At 40.2% G+C, this 12,239-nt stretch overlaps 1 protein-coding gene across 1 annotated transcript in view; it reads left to right on the forward strand.

Annotated features, from left to right (window-relative positions):
- TTC8 (tetratricopeptide repeat domain 8) overlaps positions 1 to 9,500 on the forward strand; it is a 22,855-nt gene extending 13,355 nt beyond the window's left edge. Inside the window, exons 3-7 of the mRNA XM_007944484.1 lie at positions 1,247 to 1,386; positions 2,824 to 2,998; positions 3,443 to 3,565; positions 6,164 to 6,247; positions 9,384 to 9,500. Of these exons, the coding sequence (XP_007942675.1) occupies positions 1,247 to 1,386; positions 2,824 to 2,998; positions 3,443 to 3,565; positions 6,164 to 6,247; positions 9,384 to 9,500 (639 nt within the window). The remainder of the gene's footprint in view (positions 1 to 1,246; positions 1,387 to 2,823; positions 2,999 to 3,442; positions 3,566 to 6,163; positions 6,248 to 9,383) is intronic.
- Positions 9,501 to 12,239: the final 2,739 nt, after the last annotated feature.

Consider the following 12,239-nt stretch of genomic DNA (forward strand, 5'->3'; position numbering starts at 1 on the left):
GAAACCCAAGGAGGGGTCACTATGAGTCGGGTCCGACTCGACGGCACATAACAACAGCATCTGCAATTTATCTTGCTTATATTTTACTTTAAAAGTATACAAAAGGGTGATCTGTGATAAAAATCTAGATCAGAGTAAGTCTAAGTAAATTAGTCTGTCGATAAGTATAAAACAAAAATTATACATGATAAGAAAGCATTACTTGGCACTTCTTGCAAGTGATGGACTCTCTTGGGTATGACAAAATACTTTATGATTAAAACTTAAAAAAAAAGATCCTCATGATGAAAACAAGTGAGTCCTCACACAATGCATATCATGTATGTTGAGAGACAGTGAGGGTGCTGAGGGGTCTTCATGAAGGATGTGGACTTTGAACCCTGCCTGGAAGGTGGGTTCCAGAGACTCAGCATTCATTAATAGTGTAAACATTTATTTATATGATGTTTATTATTTTGGAAAGAGTATTTAATAACTGTAGAGAGTTCTTTAGTTTTTAATTTTAAATGTGTTTCTGACCCTAGTCTGGGTTGCTGGCATCTCTTTCCTGGACTCCTAGTCTCTCTGCTATCATTTCTCTCCACTTTGGAAAATTCTGCGTATAGCACTTCAAATATGTAAATATGAGTGTGTTAATGCTTTGCTCTTAACCCTATGATGACTTTACTTCAGTGCAGAAAAGATATCTGAATTCCTTACCACGGCTCACAAAACCTGGCTGCCTCTCAGCTCTCTCTTTGTACAACTCTCCCTCTTCCCAGTCGCACTCACCTTTGTGGTTCTTGACACATGTCAAGTGTGTTTCCATCTCAGGGCTGTACCTTTGCTTTTCCCTTTGCCTATCACCATACATGTAATAAATGAATGTTCTTCCCCCAGATAGCCTCAGGTCTTGATCCCTTCTTTCCTTCAGGTTTAAATGGCACCTCCTCCAAAGTGATTCCTTCAGAGACCCCATGCAAGCAGCACCTCTGTCATCTTCTGTCTCCTTTTCCTTCATAGCACATAGCCTTGCTAATATTACGTATTCATTCATTTACTTGTCTCCCTTATCAGATGGCACCTCATGAGGACAGTGACTTTTATCTTACTGTTCATATTGTGTCCCCAGGGCCTACAACAGAGTCTGACCATGGCAGGCTCTTAACAAACATGTGTTGAATTGAGTGAACTTCTATCAGAAAACAGTGATTGCTTGGCCAATCTATGTAGTAAAGTGTTGCTCTTCTGTCTTGTTGGTGAACAGGAAATGAACAATATTTCATCAGCAGCTGAATACTACAAAGAAGTTTTGAAACAAGACAATACTCACGTGGAAGCCATTGCATGTATTGGAAGCAACCACTTCTATTCTGATCAACCAGAAATAGCTTTGCGGTTTTACAGGTGTGCTTTCACTTGAATTTGTAGAACTACTTTTCTGTGTAATATTGGTGTAACAATAATAAGATGCAATGAATAATGTATAGGCCATATCTCTATGAAACTAGAAGTTCTCTGAGATGTTCTGTGAGAATTAAAGTGACATTTGGAAACACACAGGTGTTTGGCATCCTGTGGAAACACACTGCCTTTTTAATCCACTGACTTTTTAACCACATAGTGTATGAATTAGCCATTGTTCATCAGCCAGTAACAGCTTAATCATTACTTGACAAACTTCTCATCGTTACTGACTCCATGAAAACCATTAAGCATAATATAAGGATACAGAACTTGAACAGTGAAGAGATTGGCAAAAAACAGTTGGCCTGTGTTCTTAGCCTTAAAACAGGATTACCTGTTTTAGGAAGCACTGTCAACTCTTGTCTAGATATTCTTTTCAGAATCTAGGTAAATTATGTTCACTGGTTCCTCCTTGAGCACATACATTTTTTTTTTATCCTGCATTTGGCTTCTAAATTAATTTTTAAATTAAGATTTTGTCTCTAGCCCTTGGGTAGTATATACAAAGAGAACTGGAAGCTGATGAGTTTTTCTCAAATACGTGTTGGAAACATACAGTAATTTGAATTTGTACATGTACATGTAGCTGACTCGACCCCTCCACCCCCACAGTGGGTCATTGTTTCCTCAGGGCAGCTGGCGTGCGTTTTCATTTGCTTATGTGAACTCCGTGTGCTTTGTCCTTTGGGATTAATGGTGCAGATGCAGAATGGGGTGTTGAGCTACAGTGTGGAAGCTAAATGGATAATGGAAGGATCCGAGGGATGGTTTCATCTTCCTTGAGGGACGCTCGTTTTAAATCAGTATGTTGTTGTTGTTGTTGTTTGCCATTGAGTCGGCTCCGACTCATAGCGACCCCTCCTTGGGTTTCCGAGGCAGTATCACTACGGAAGTAGGATTGCCCAACCTTCCTTCCGAGGAGTGGCTGGTGGGTTTGAACCGCAGTTAAACTACAACATACAGACATACAGGCAAACAAAAACATGATCCAATTCAGATGAAAACTTAGAGGTAAAGGCAAAACACAGTCCTAAAATTAGAATAGAAGGTGTTAGGAATTTTCCTGTGTGCACCAAAGCTTTATAAAGCTAAAATGTGGGTTTGACTTTGTGGGACTGTTTCTTACTTTGGTTCTCTCACAAAGCTTTTGTTTCTGACCTTGCCTTTGGACACATTTCCCATAACTAGTGCCATTATTTCTTTTAAAATGTTTTATTATTTACTGTAACACTTTCTATTTGTGTTTTTTAGAAATGTTAAAAATTATAAAATGAATTCATTTCTAACTTTGTAAAAAAAAAATATGTGTCTGTGTGTGTGTGTCTTAAAATTTTAAGTTGGTCTGACGACACCATTTGTGTGTGCTCTCTCACAAAGGCGCCTCCTGCAGATGGGTGTTTATAACTGCCAGCTTTTTAACAACCTGGGGCTCTGCTGCTTCTATGCCCAGCAGTATGATATGACTCTGACCTCATTTGAACGTGCCCTTTCTCTGGCCGAAAACGAAGAAGAGACCGCTGATGTCTGGTACAACTTGGGACACATAGCTGTGGTATGTTGTTTCTCTAATGTAATTTCTTTTATAGAAAAAGAAGCCTTAAGTTAGTTTAGAAAAATTTTCAAGTGTTGTAAATTCAGATTTGGTTTTAGTCCCAATCCCAAACCCACTGTCATCTAGTTGATTCTGACTCATAACGACTCTAAAGGACAGAGTAGAACTGCCCCCATAGGGTTTCCAAGGCTGTAAATCTTTATGGAAGAAACTGCCTCATCTTTCTGCCATGAAGCAGCTGGTGGGTTTGAACCACTGACCTTTAGGTTAGCAGCCAAATGCTTTAACTATTGCACCACCAGAGCTCTTTGGTTATAGTCGTATGTAGCAATTTAGAGGTTTCTTTGGTAGGGGAGAAGGTATTCATGAGGAGAGAAGGGAGGGGGTAGCCAGGAGGAGGGAGAGCATGACCCACGTGTGTGAACACGTGCTTTTCTGTTGCAGGGAGTAGGAGATGTGAATCTGGCACATCAGTGCTTCAGGCTGGCTCTGGTCAACAACAATAGTCACGCCGAGGCCTATAACAACCTGGCTGTGCTGGAGATGCGCAAGGGCCACGTGGAGCAGGTTGGTGAGCTGCTGGAGGACAGGGCCTCTGCTTTCTTCGAAGAAAAGCTGTCATTTGTGACTATCATTACGTGCTGTAATTTGAAAATGAGCTCCAGAGCTTGACAGGCCTGCATTTGAATCTCAGCCCTCTCACTTCCTGCTCTGTGACCTTGGACAAGTTAACTTTTCCAAGTCCAAGAAAGAACACTTTGTTACGACAAATCTGCCCTTCCCCAGTTTTCTCTATTTTAATAAACTGTCCCGCCATTCACTGTCTCCCGTCCACCATCTAGTTGCTCAAGCAAAACCCTACAAAGCTTCTCTTTTGCTACTGCCTTTTCCCTCCTGCCTGCTCCCCCGTCATCCTTTACCCATTAAACTCCTTGCTGTCAAGTTGACCCCAACTCATAGCGACCCTACAGGACAGAGTAGAACTGCTCCATAGGGTTGCCAAGGCTGTAATCTCCTCAGGAGCAGACCGTGGCATTTTACTCCTGTGGAGCGGCTGATGGGTTTGAATTGGTGACCTTTCCATGAGTGGCTGAGCTCTTTGACCACTGTGGCACCAGGCTCCTTCCATCATCCACTAGGCCTGTCAGTCATGCCCTGACCCTGGCCACTTTAATCTCTCCCCACCACCCTTCTCTGGACGCCCATCATCTCTTGCCTGGACTGCTACTGCAGGAGCCTCCGGTCTAGTCCTTGTTTCCACTTCGGTCCCCTCTAGTGCATCCTCCACAGAGCAGCCAGAGGGATTATTCTGAGAGAGATTTTCTTATTACTACTTAGCTTAAAGTCTTTTACACTTGGAATACAATCTGGACTTCAGACAGCACGCAAGGTCCCCATCCTCTGGCCTCTGGCTCCCACTCAGACTTTCCCACCCACTTCCAGACACTGCCTTGCTGTTGCACAAATACGCCTCATCCTTCCTTTAGGGCCTTTGGAGTGTTCCTCCGTCGGATCTTGTGAGAGTTTCTTTTCGTCACTCAGGTTTCAGTTACGCGCCACCTCCTTCAGTTTATGTGCCACCTCTGATGTCAGTCTAAAGGAGCCCACAGACACTATTATATCTCCAAGGTTTTTGTCTTCCAAGTTCTTGTCATTTTATCAGATCTTTTTATTTTCATTTGTATAATTTTGAATGTCAACTGCACGAAAGCAGGAACATCATGTATGTTATAGTTGCTATGTTCTCAGCACCAAAAACAGTGCCCAGTACATGGATGGTACTCAGTAAATATTTGTGGAATGAAAGGGCAGTGTGTAAAATAGAGTGATAACAGTTCCAGCGTGAAGGTGTTTTTATCAGGACTGCTGGCACAATAAAAGCAGTGCTTTTTAAGCACATGGGAGGTGCCTAAGAAATTGTAGTATTATTATGCATAACAAAAAATTTTCAATGCTAAATGCATTTATACAATATTGATGGTAATCAAAGGTAGATGTTATTACATTCCTCATTTTAGAGATGAAACTGAGATGTGGTCACAGACATAGTGAACAGTAAGCTAGGCCTTTAACCTCCAGTCTGTGTCCTAAACCCAGCATAAACGTCAGATAACAAAGAAGAAGTCGCTGGATGTTGCCTTTATGTCATAGATGTCCCAAAAGTCAGTAAGGTGCATTTGTATTTTATACACAAAAACGAACCATTCTAAAATGGTACCTTCTCTCTCATGAAACTTGTGCCTGTGTCCCTATGAAGCAAGTGGTTCTTGCAACTTTCTCTGTTCCCTTATTGGTAATTTTCTGTACCTTCTGCTTACTGTAGATTACCTAGTATACAATTGATTGGAAATGTTTTGGTAAAATGCTTCATCGTACTAACTTCGCTTTTGTATTACAAATTAATATCTGCCTTCCCACATGTACTGTTATCATTTTGTCTTCCATCAAAAACAAAAAAAGGTATACAAATTTGTCTTCGATGGAGGCTTTAGGTTTAGCTATAAAATGGAGGGTCACCAGCGACCGGGAGCGCTGTGTTGTGGTCTCAGCAGTGCACTCAGGGGCATCTCGTCTGTCACCGGTCTCCTTTGAGCCTATTCAGGACAAAGAATACCATGGCTTGTGCTTTTTGAGTGCCTTAAGGAATAGAAAGCGTCTAATTTCAGAAAACCGCTCAACAGTGTAATAACAAATGTTTGTTTGCTCATTCAGCGCAGAATTCAGAGTTTTGAAAATTACTAGAGTTTTTGTTACATTAGAAGGCAAGTAATTAATTAAGAGCAGACTGAATCAATCATCAGCAACAAAAACCAGAGTTACAAGGCCTTTGAAACACTGAGAGGATTGTATTTTGAGTCGATTGTGATATTGACATCCAGATTGACAAGAGCAGTGGCTCTCAAATAACTAACTATACTCTAAGTGTTCAGCTCTCCGGTTTTGTTTTCTCTGTCTCTTGAAGCATTTGATAATTCATGATTTGGGAAAGAGTTGATTGTGTGTCAGTAAATCACTGTATTCATGAGGAATGTTACCTCTATTTATCACAATATAATCCTAACATCCTAGGAAACGATTCTTTTGCCAAAAAAAACCCCACAAATGTAATGATAACAAATGCTCGTACGTCTTTGACTTTTCTTTTCTTTTTTTTTTTTTTAACAGGCAAGGGCACTGTTACAAACTGCGTCATCGTTAGCACCCCATATGTATGAGCCGCATTTTAATTTTGCAACAGTCTCTGATAAGGTATTCTCATGCTTTATTAACTTATCCTCTGATCCACTTCTTTTTCTTGATTTAAAGAAAAAGTCCAGAGAGATAAGAAAACTCTTAATGCTAACATCATGAAATTAATGATTTTTAAAAATTTTTTTAAAAGTGCATTTGTTCACTTAAACAGTTTAATAAACTTTAAAGAAACTGAACTATTGAATATTGACTAACTTAATACCATAGTAGATTGAATTGTTTTCTCTGTTTTAAAATATGCCACTTAGTTACTAAAGAAGTACTCAGTAAGTAACTCCTGGTTTGGGAAGGCTTTAGTAATTAGCTTTGACAGCAAGGAAATCCTGTAATGTTTCTGTAGATCATATTACTACAAAGTCTCTAACACAGTTGTTTAAAATTAGGCTTGTTAGTGAGAGCTGCTTTAGCTACCAACAGTATGGGGGAGATGCAGCTATTCATATTGTATTGCAAGTGAATTAATATCCAAAGGCTAAAGGAATCATGTCATTTTGAACAATAAAAAGAAAACAAACAAAAGCGTCCAATAACTTGAGCCTCTTTTTCTCTTCACCATTTTGTAGTAATTTATGAGACTGTTTGGTGGTGAATTGCGGCCATTTTTCACATCCAGGACTTTCCAGCTTCGTAGGCCCTCTGTCTGGATGTGCTTTGTTTTGCTTTTTATTTTCTCCTGTCAATCTGAAGGTAGTCTGTGAAAATATCAAGATAAAGTCATTTATTAACAGTCAGTCATGAAACTTACCTGAAAGCATTCCTTTAACATTGAAGCTGAGTCTGTTTTGAGGAAAAGGAGATAGCTAAAAAATGTTTGCACAGTATAGGAGAGCCTGGATAGAGTAGGAGAACAACGTGGAAAAAAACTCAGAATCAAAAAAAAGGACCAGGTTTTCTGGTCTGATAGATCCTGGTGAGACCCTTGAGACTATGGCCTCTATTCATCCTTCGGGTCTAGAACTGAACCCACTTCTATGGCTTCCAGCCAAACAATAGACAGGCATATGGGGTGAACATTTGCATCAGGTAGATATATTCCTTGGAGCGATCAATCATGGGAGAACAGAAGGGCAGTGTTTGCACAGAGAGATAGCTGAGGGGGGTAGTGAGAGTGCGTGGGAGGGAAGGACACAGGGAAGAGGTAACTGCAGGGAGGAAGTGGGAGGAGAGCTGTTACATTGTGGGAAATGGCAGTCAATGTCACAAGACAAAATGTATATGAACTGCTGTATGGAAAATGAATTTGCTTTTTAAACTTTCACCCAAATCACAATAAATTAAAAAAAAAAAAAAATGTTTGCAGGAGCTCTGGTGGTACAGTGGTTAAAGCATTTGGCTGCTAACCAGAAGGTTGGCGGTTCAAACCCACTGGCTGCTCCATGGGAGAAAGATGAGGCAGCTGACTTCTGTAAAGATTGACAGCCTTGGAAATCCTATGGGGCAGTTCTACTCTGGCCTAGGGTCATTATGAGTTAAAATTGACTCAATGGCAGTGGTTTTGGTGTTTGTTGAAAACGTTCACTGGTATAACCAAGAGTCTTTATAGTCTGAAAGACATTATAAAAATGTTATTTTTCATAATGTGAATATGCAGCTATCCTCACTCCCATTTCTAGTTTGAAAATAAAGTGAGCTGCCATTAATAAGTTGTCACTTTTGAGCACTTGGTAAGTGCTAGGTGCTGTATCTACCTTTTCAGACTCTCAAAGCAACTCTGCTAGGTATATCCCTGACCTTCCTTACTCATGTTTTCACACAACTGATGTTTTCCTTATTGAGCTTCTCCTATGTGCCAGGACTCTCCTGGGATATAAACCAAAACAAACCCACTGCCATCAAGTCAATCCTGACTCATAGCGACCCTATAGGACAGAGTAGGGTCATTAGCCTCCCATAGGGTTTCCAAGGCTGTAAATCTTTATGGAAGCAGACTGCCTCATCTTTCACCCACGGAGTGGCTAGTGGGTTCTAATGGCCACTGCTTCAGTTAACAGCCCAATACTTGAACCACAGTGCCCCGTGGGCTCATCGCCAAGGTTATACCCTCTACCCTCATGCAGCTTGCATTCAGTGGAACCTGAGGCTTTTAGAGGTTAAAAACTTCCTCCAGCCTTGTGGCAGTGGCAGGATTAGAACTGCACCCAGCCCAAACCCAACACTGTGACATTAGAGCTCACGTTTTTCCGCTGCAGCACGTTGCCATTTGGTGTTAAACCAGAAAAATTTCCTTCCTTTCAGTAGTATTATTACATTTTAATAACACAGCCCTCAAAGGAGATGTTTCTTTTACATTTCCATAAGAGAAAATGGTATGTTAAGAAGAAATGCTGTGATTTTAAAAAGGTAACTTAATTTGTGCTTTTAATCCATGTATTTGTTCCCAAAAGATTATCAGAAATGAAGGGTCTGTGGAAGGCACTAGAAACCTCTCTATACTTTGTTGTTGTTGTTGTTGTTTGCCATCGAGTCAGCCCTGACTCATAGCGACCCCTCCTTGGGTTTCCGAGGCAGTATCACTACGGAAGTAGGATTGCCCAACCTTCCTTCAATTGAATCACGATACTTTCAGGTCAATTCAGATCATCTCTGTGTTTTCCTTTGGGACCAGCCTCTAACACAAAGTTCATTGAAAATCAGAGTCACCCTTTATAAATTTTTTTTGAACAGTTATCTTTCCAACATTATTGGGCTTATATCATTTAAAACCTCCCAGATCATTTAACTGTAACATAAATAAAATAGTTTTTGATTGAAATATATGTCTAAAAGATAATAACCCCATCAAAATAAATGTCTTTTTGGTACATTACAAATAGCTTTGCCAAGCTGTTTCAGCATGCAAATGTTGTTTTATGTTTCTTACACTACCAGTGATAGAAAAAGAAAACCCAGGTTTATGAATTCGTAACTAGACAGCTTTGGTGGAACATAAATTATTTATATAATTGGTTATTTTATTCTTCTCAGATATTTTTTGCGATTGAATGGTAATTCACGTGAGAGAATTTTAAAGTGAGAGTAGCATAATCCAGCACTTTGACTTTTAAGAACACTGTGCTTTTACGGTATGCAGATAACATGTCTTCTCTCCCTCCTTTCCTCATCTTCCCTGGCCTCATCCTGGTGATCCGTACAGATTGGAGATCTCCAGAGAAGCTATGTTGCTGCTCAGAAGTCGAAAGCAGCGTTTCCAGATCATGTGGACACTCAGCATTTGATTAAACAGTTACAGCAGCACTTTGCGGTGCTCTGATTGTTCTGCAGACCAGTGTCGTCTTAGGAAGGGGACTCTGCAAGAGAAAAAGGGGTGTGTGTGCGTGTGTGTTTGTGTGACTGAAATATAAATAGCTGCTTGATGTGCATGAAGGTGGCACATAAAAGAGTTTAAATCAGAATGTACAATAAATGTTCTATAGTAACAGTAACTTCATAAGATACCAATATTATAAAATATGGAACCAAAGCATTTGTAATTAGATCATGAAACCATTTCCCCATCCTGTGTGGTAGCTGTTTGTTTATAATGTTTAAAAAACATGTTAGTGAATTTCCTCAGTTTTATAAATGCTCGTTTTTAATGTTCTTAAGCTGGCCATTAGCCATCATGTAGATTAAGGAGTCTGAAATCTGCCTTTAAGCCTGCACTTTTATGGCTAAAAGTGTGTGTTTATTCCATGTAGAGACTTTATTTAGAGCCTAAAATTGTATTTAAAACAATTTTTTTTTTATTAAATACTTTGTGAGACATTTTATGTGCTCTTGTATATTGCGCTTTAAAACAAATCTGTGTGTGCACCATCATTCTGTATTTTATGTGAGTTTTCATTTCACCCATCTCAGATCATACAAGTTTTTCAGAAATCCAGTTATCTTAAAAATCAAGTCATTATTTTAATTGTATTTGAAATGGTGTGGTGCCAGTTTTCCTGGAGGGTATTTGTGGGATGTCACCTTGCTGATAGAGGAAAATCGGGATCAGACATGAGTCATCAGCAGAACCCTGCCTGTGGCCTGCCCAGGACGCTGGGCTTTGTCCTGACTCCTTGGTGCTGTACGTCTGGGAGAGCTCTCAGGCTTCATCCTGCCTTGCTTAGGGAACTGTCATTAAAGAGTTCACACAGGAAATATGTTAAAGGCATAGAGTCATTTAGTCTCCTACTCTGGACTTTAGGATCTGTCCATGTAACTTTTCATTTTGGTAACATCATGAAAACTATTTGATATTTATATTTTGTTCAGATTCCATTATGTTCTAGGAGAATTAAAAAAAAAAGAATTCCAGTTTGTTAGAGGCTGGAGGTGAAAGAGTACTGGTGATGCAATGGTTAAGCATAACCGAAAGGCAGGCAGGTAGAACCCATCAATGTCTTTGTAGAGACAAAATCTGGTGATCTACTTCCATAAAGATTGCAGCCTGGGAAACCCTGTGGGGCAGTTCTGCTGTGATACAGGGTCACTGTGAGTTGGAAATTGGTGGCACACACCAAGGACAGCAGCCTGGCAGTAATTCAGTGAACGTGCAGGTGCGTCTCGTCGAGGCACACATGAAGAAAGGGTGCCCGGAGTCACACAGCTGTTTGGTGCAGTCACGACTAGAGCCCAGAATCTTGGGCCTCCAATTGAGCCTCAAACCTTGCCTGGTTCTCTGGGATATGTTAGTGCTTGCTTAGCTCTTGAGAAAATATACTTTCTTATTTCCTAATACTATATTCAATATTTAGATTCAAAGTTTATAATGTGAATATTATTTTTACTGTTCATTAATTTTAAATAACATCTAATAATAATGGCCAACTTTACTGAGAATATCCTGTGTGCTTGGCACCATTCTTAGGACTTTATGCGAGTGAATTCATTTAATTCCCACTGAAGTCCAATGAACTGCTGTTATTCCCAGTTAACTGATGAGAAAACTGAGGCACAGAGAAATCAAGCAATTTGTCCAAGGCTATGCAACAGTTAATGACAGTGCTAAGATTCAAACCCTTGGCCTCCAAGTGTGACTCTACTACAATGCTAAAGCTCCTCTCAGCATTTCTCCTGTTAGATACACTATGGTAATTCAAAAATGAATGTTACATGCATTAGTAATTTTGGATATAAGAGGATATTAACACTTCACAAAAACAAGTGAGTCAGTACTCCTGAAGTGATACGAAGAGATTTTTTGTCTTGAATTTATGTCAATTCCATGTGAACGCCAGTAAAACGATGAGTCAGGATGGCTGAGGGCAAAATGATGACGTAACAACACTGCATCAGGAGCTAAGTATGTCTTTGTAACAAAGTCATTTCTGGACTAACTCCTGGCTTCTGTGGCAGCAGCGTTTCTATAAAGGAACATTAACAGTTGTCTTCTACCACAGCCAGAGAGGGGTTCATTAGATCCAAATGGTTAGACCAAAGTTAACATCATTGAGGTTTCTTCCAACTGATGAGAACAAAATCTGGCAAGAGGGCTGCCTGCACTGGATAATTGTTGAGGCTAGGAGTCCGTCCTCCCCAAGTACATCACTTCTGAACAAGTTCCCGCTGGTAGTAACTGTTCCGTTACTTTTCTGAACAGTCCCTCCCAGGATCAGAGCACCAACCAGGATGGAATTCATAGCCTCAAGAGAAGAAAATTAGTAAGCATAACACATGGCTATACTTAAGTAGTTCTCACTACCAACTCTTTGTTAACATGAGGGAATTTTGTCAAGACCTTGTAGCCAGGATGTGAATTTAAATGTTCAGAAAATAACACAGATTTTTAAAAATGCTGTGGTAGCACTCACCTTGGAAAATAACCCATAAATTGAGTTTACGTGAAAGGCCATCACCAGGTAGTTTTCAGTTCTGGGAACTAGGTAGATGGAAGTTGTCTGTGGGTATGTCTGGAATTTGGATTGACACGGTGGTTGCGTTGATGGGCTCAAGTATAGCAGGGATTGTGGGGCTGGCGTGGGATCGGGCAGTGTTTCGTTCTGCTGTGCATGGGGTCGCTATGAGT

The sequence above is a fragment of the Orycteropus afer genome, unplaced genomic scaffold (genome assembly GCF_000298275.1).
Source record: "Orycteropus afer afer isolate SDZICR_OR568_19922 unplaced genomic scaffold, OryAfe1.0 scaffold00127, whole genome shotgun sequence".
In the NCBI taxonomy this organism is placed as follows: domain Eukaryota; kingdom Metazoa; phylum Chordata; class Mammalia; order Tubulidentata; family Orycteropodidae; genus Orycteropus; species Orycteropus afer.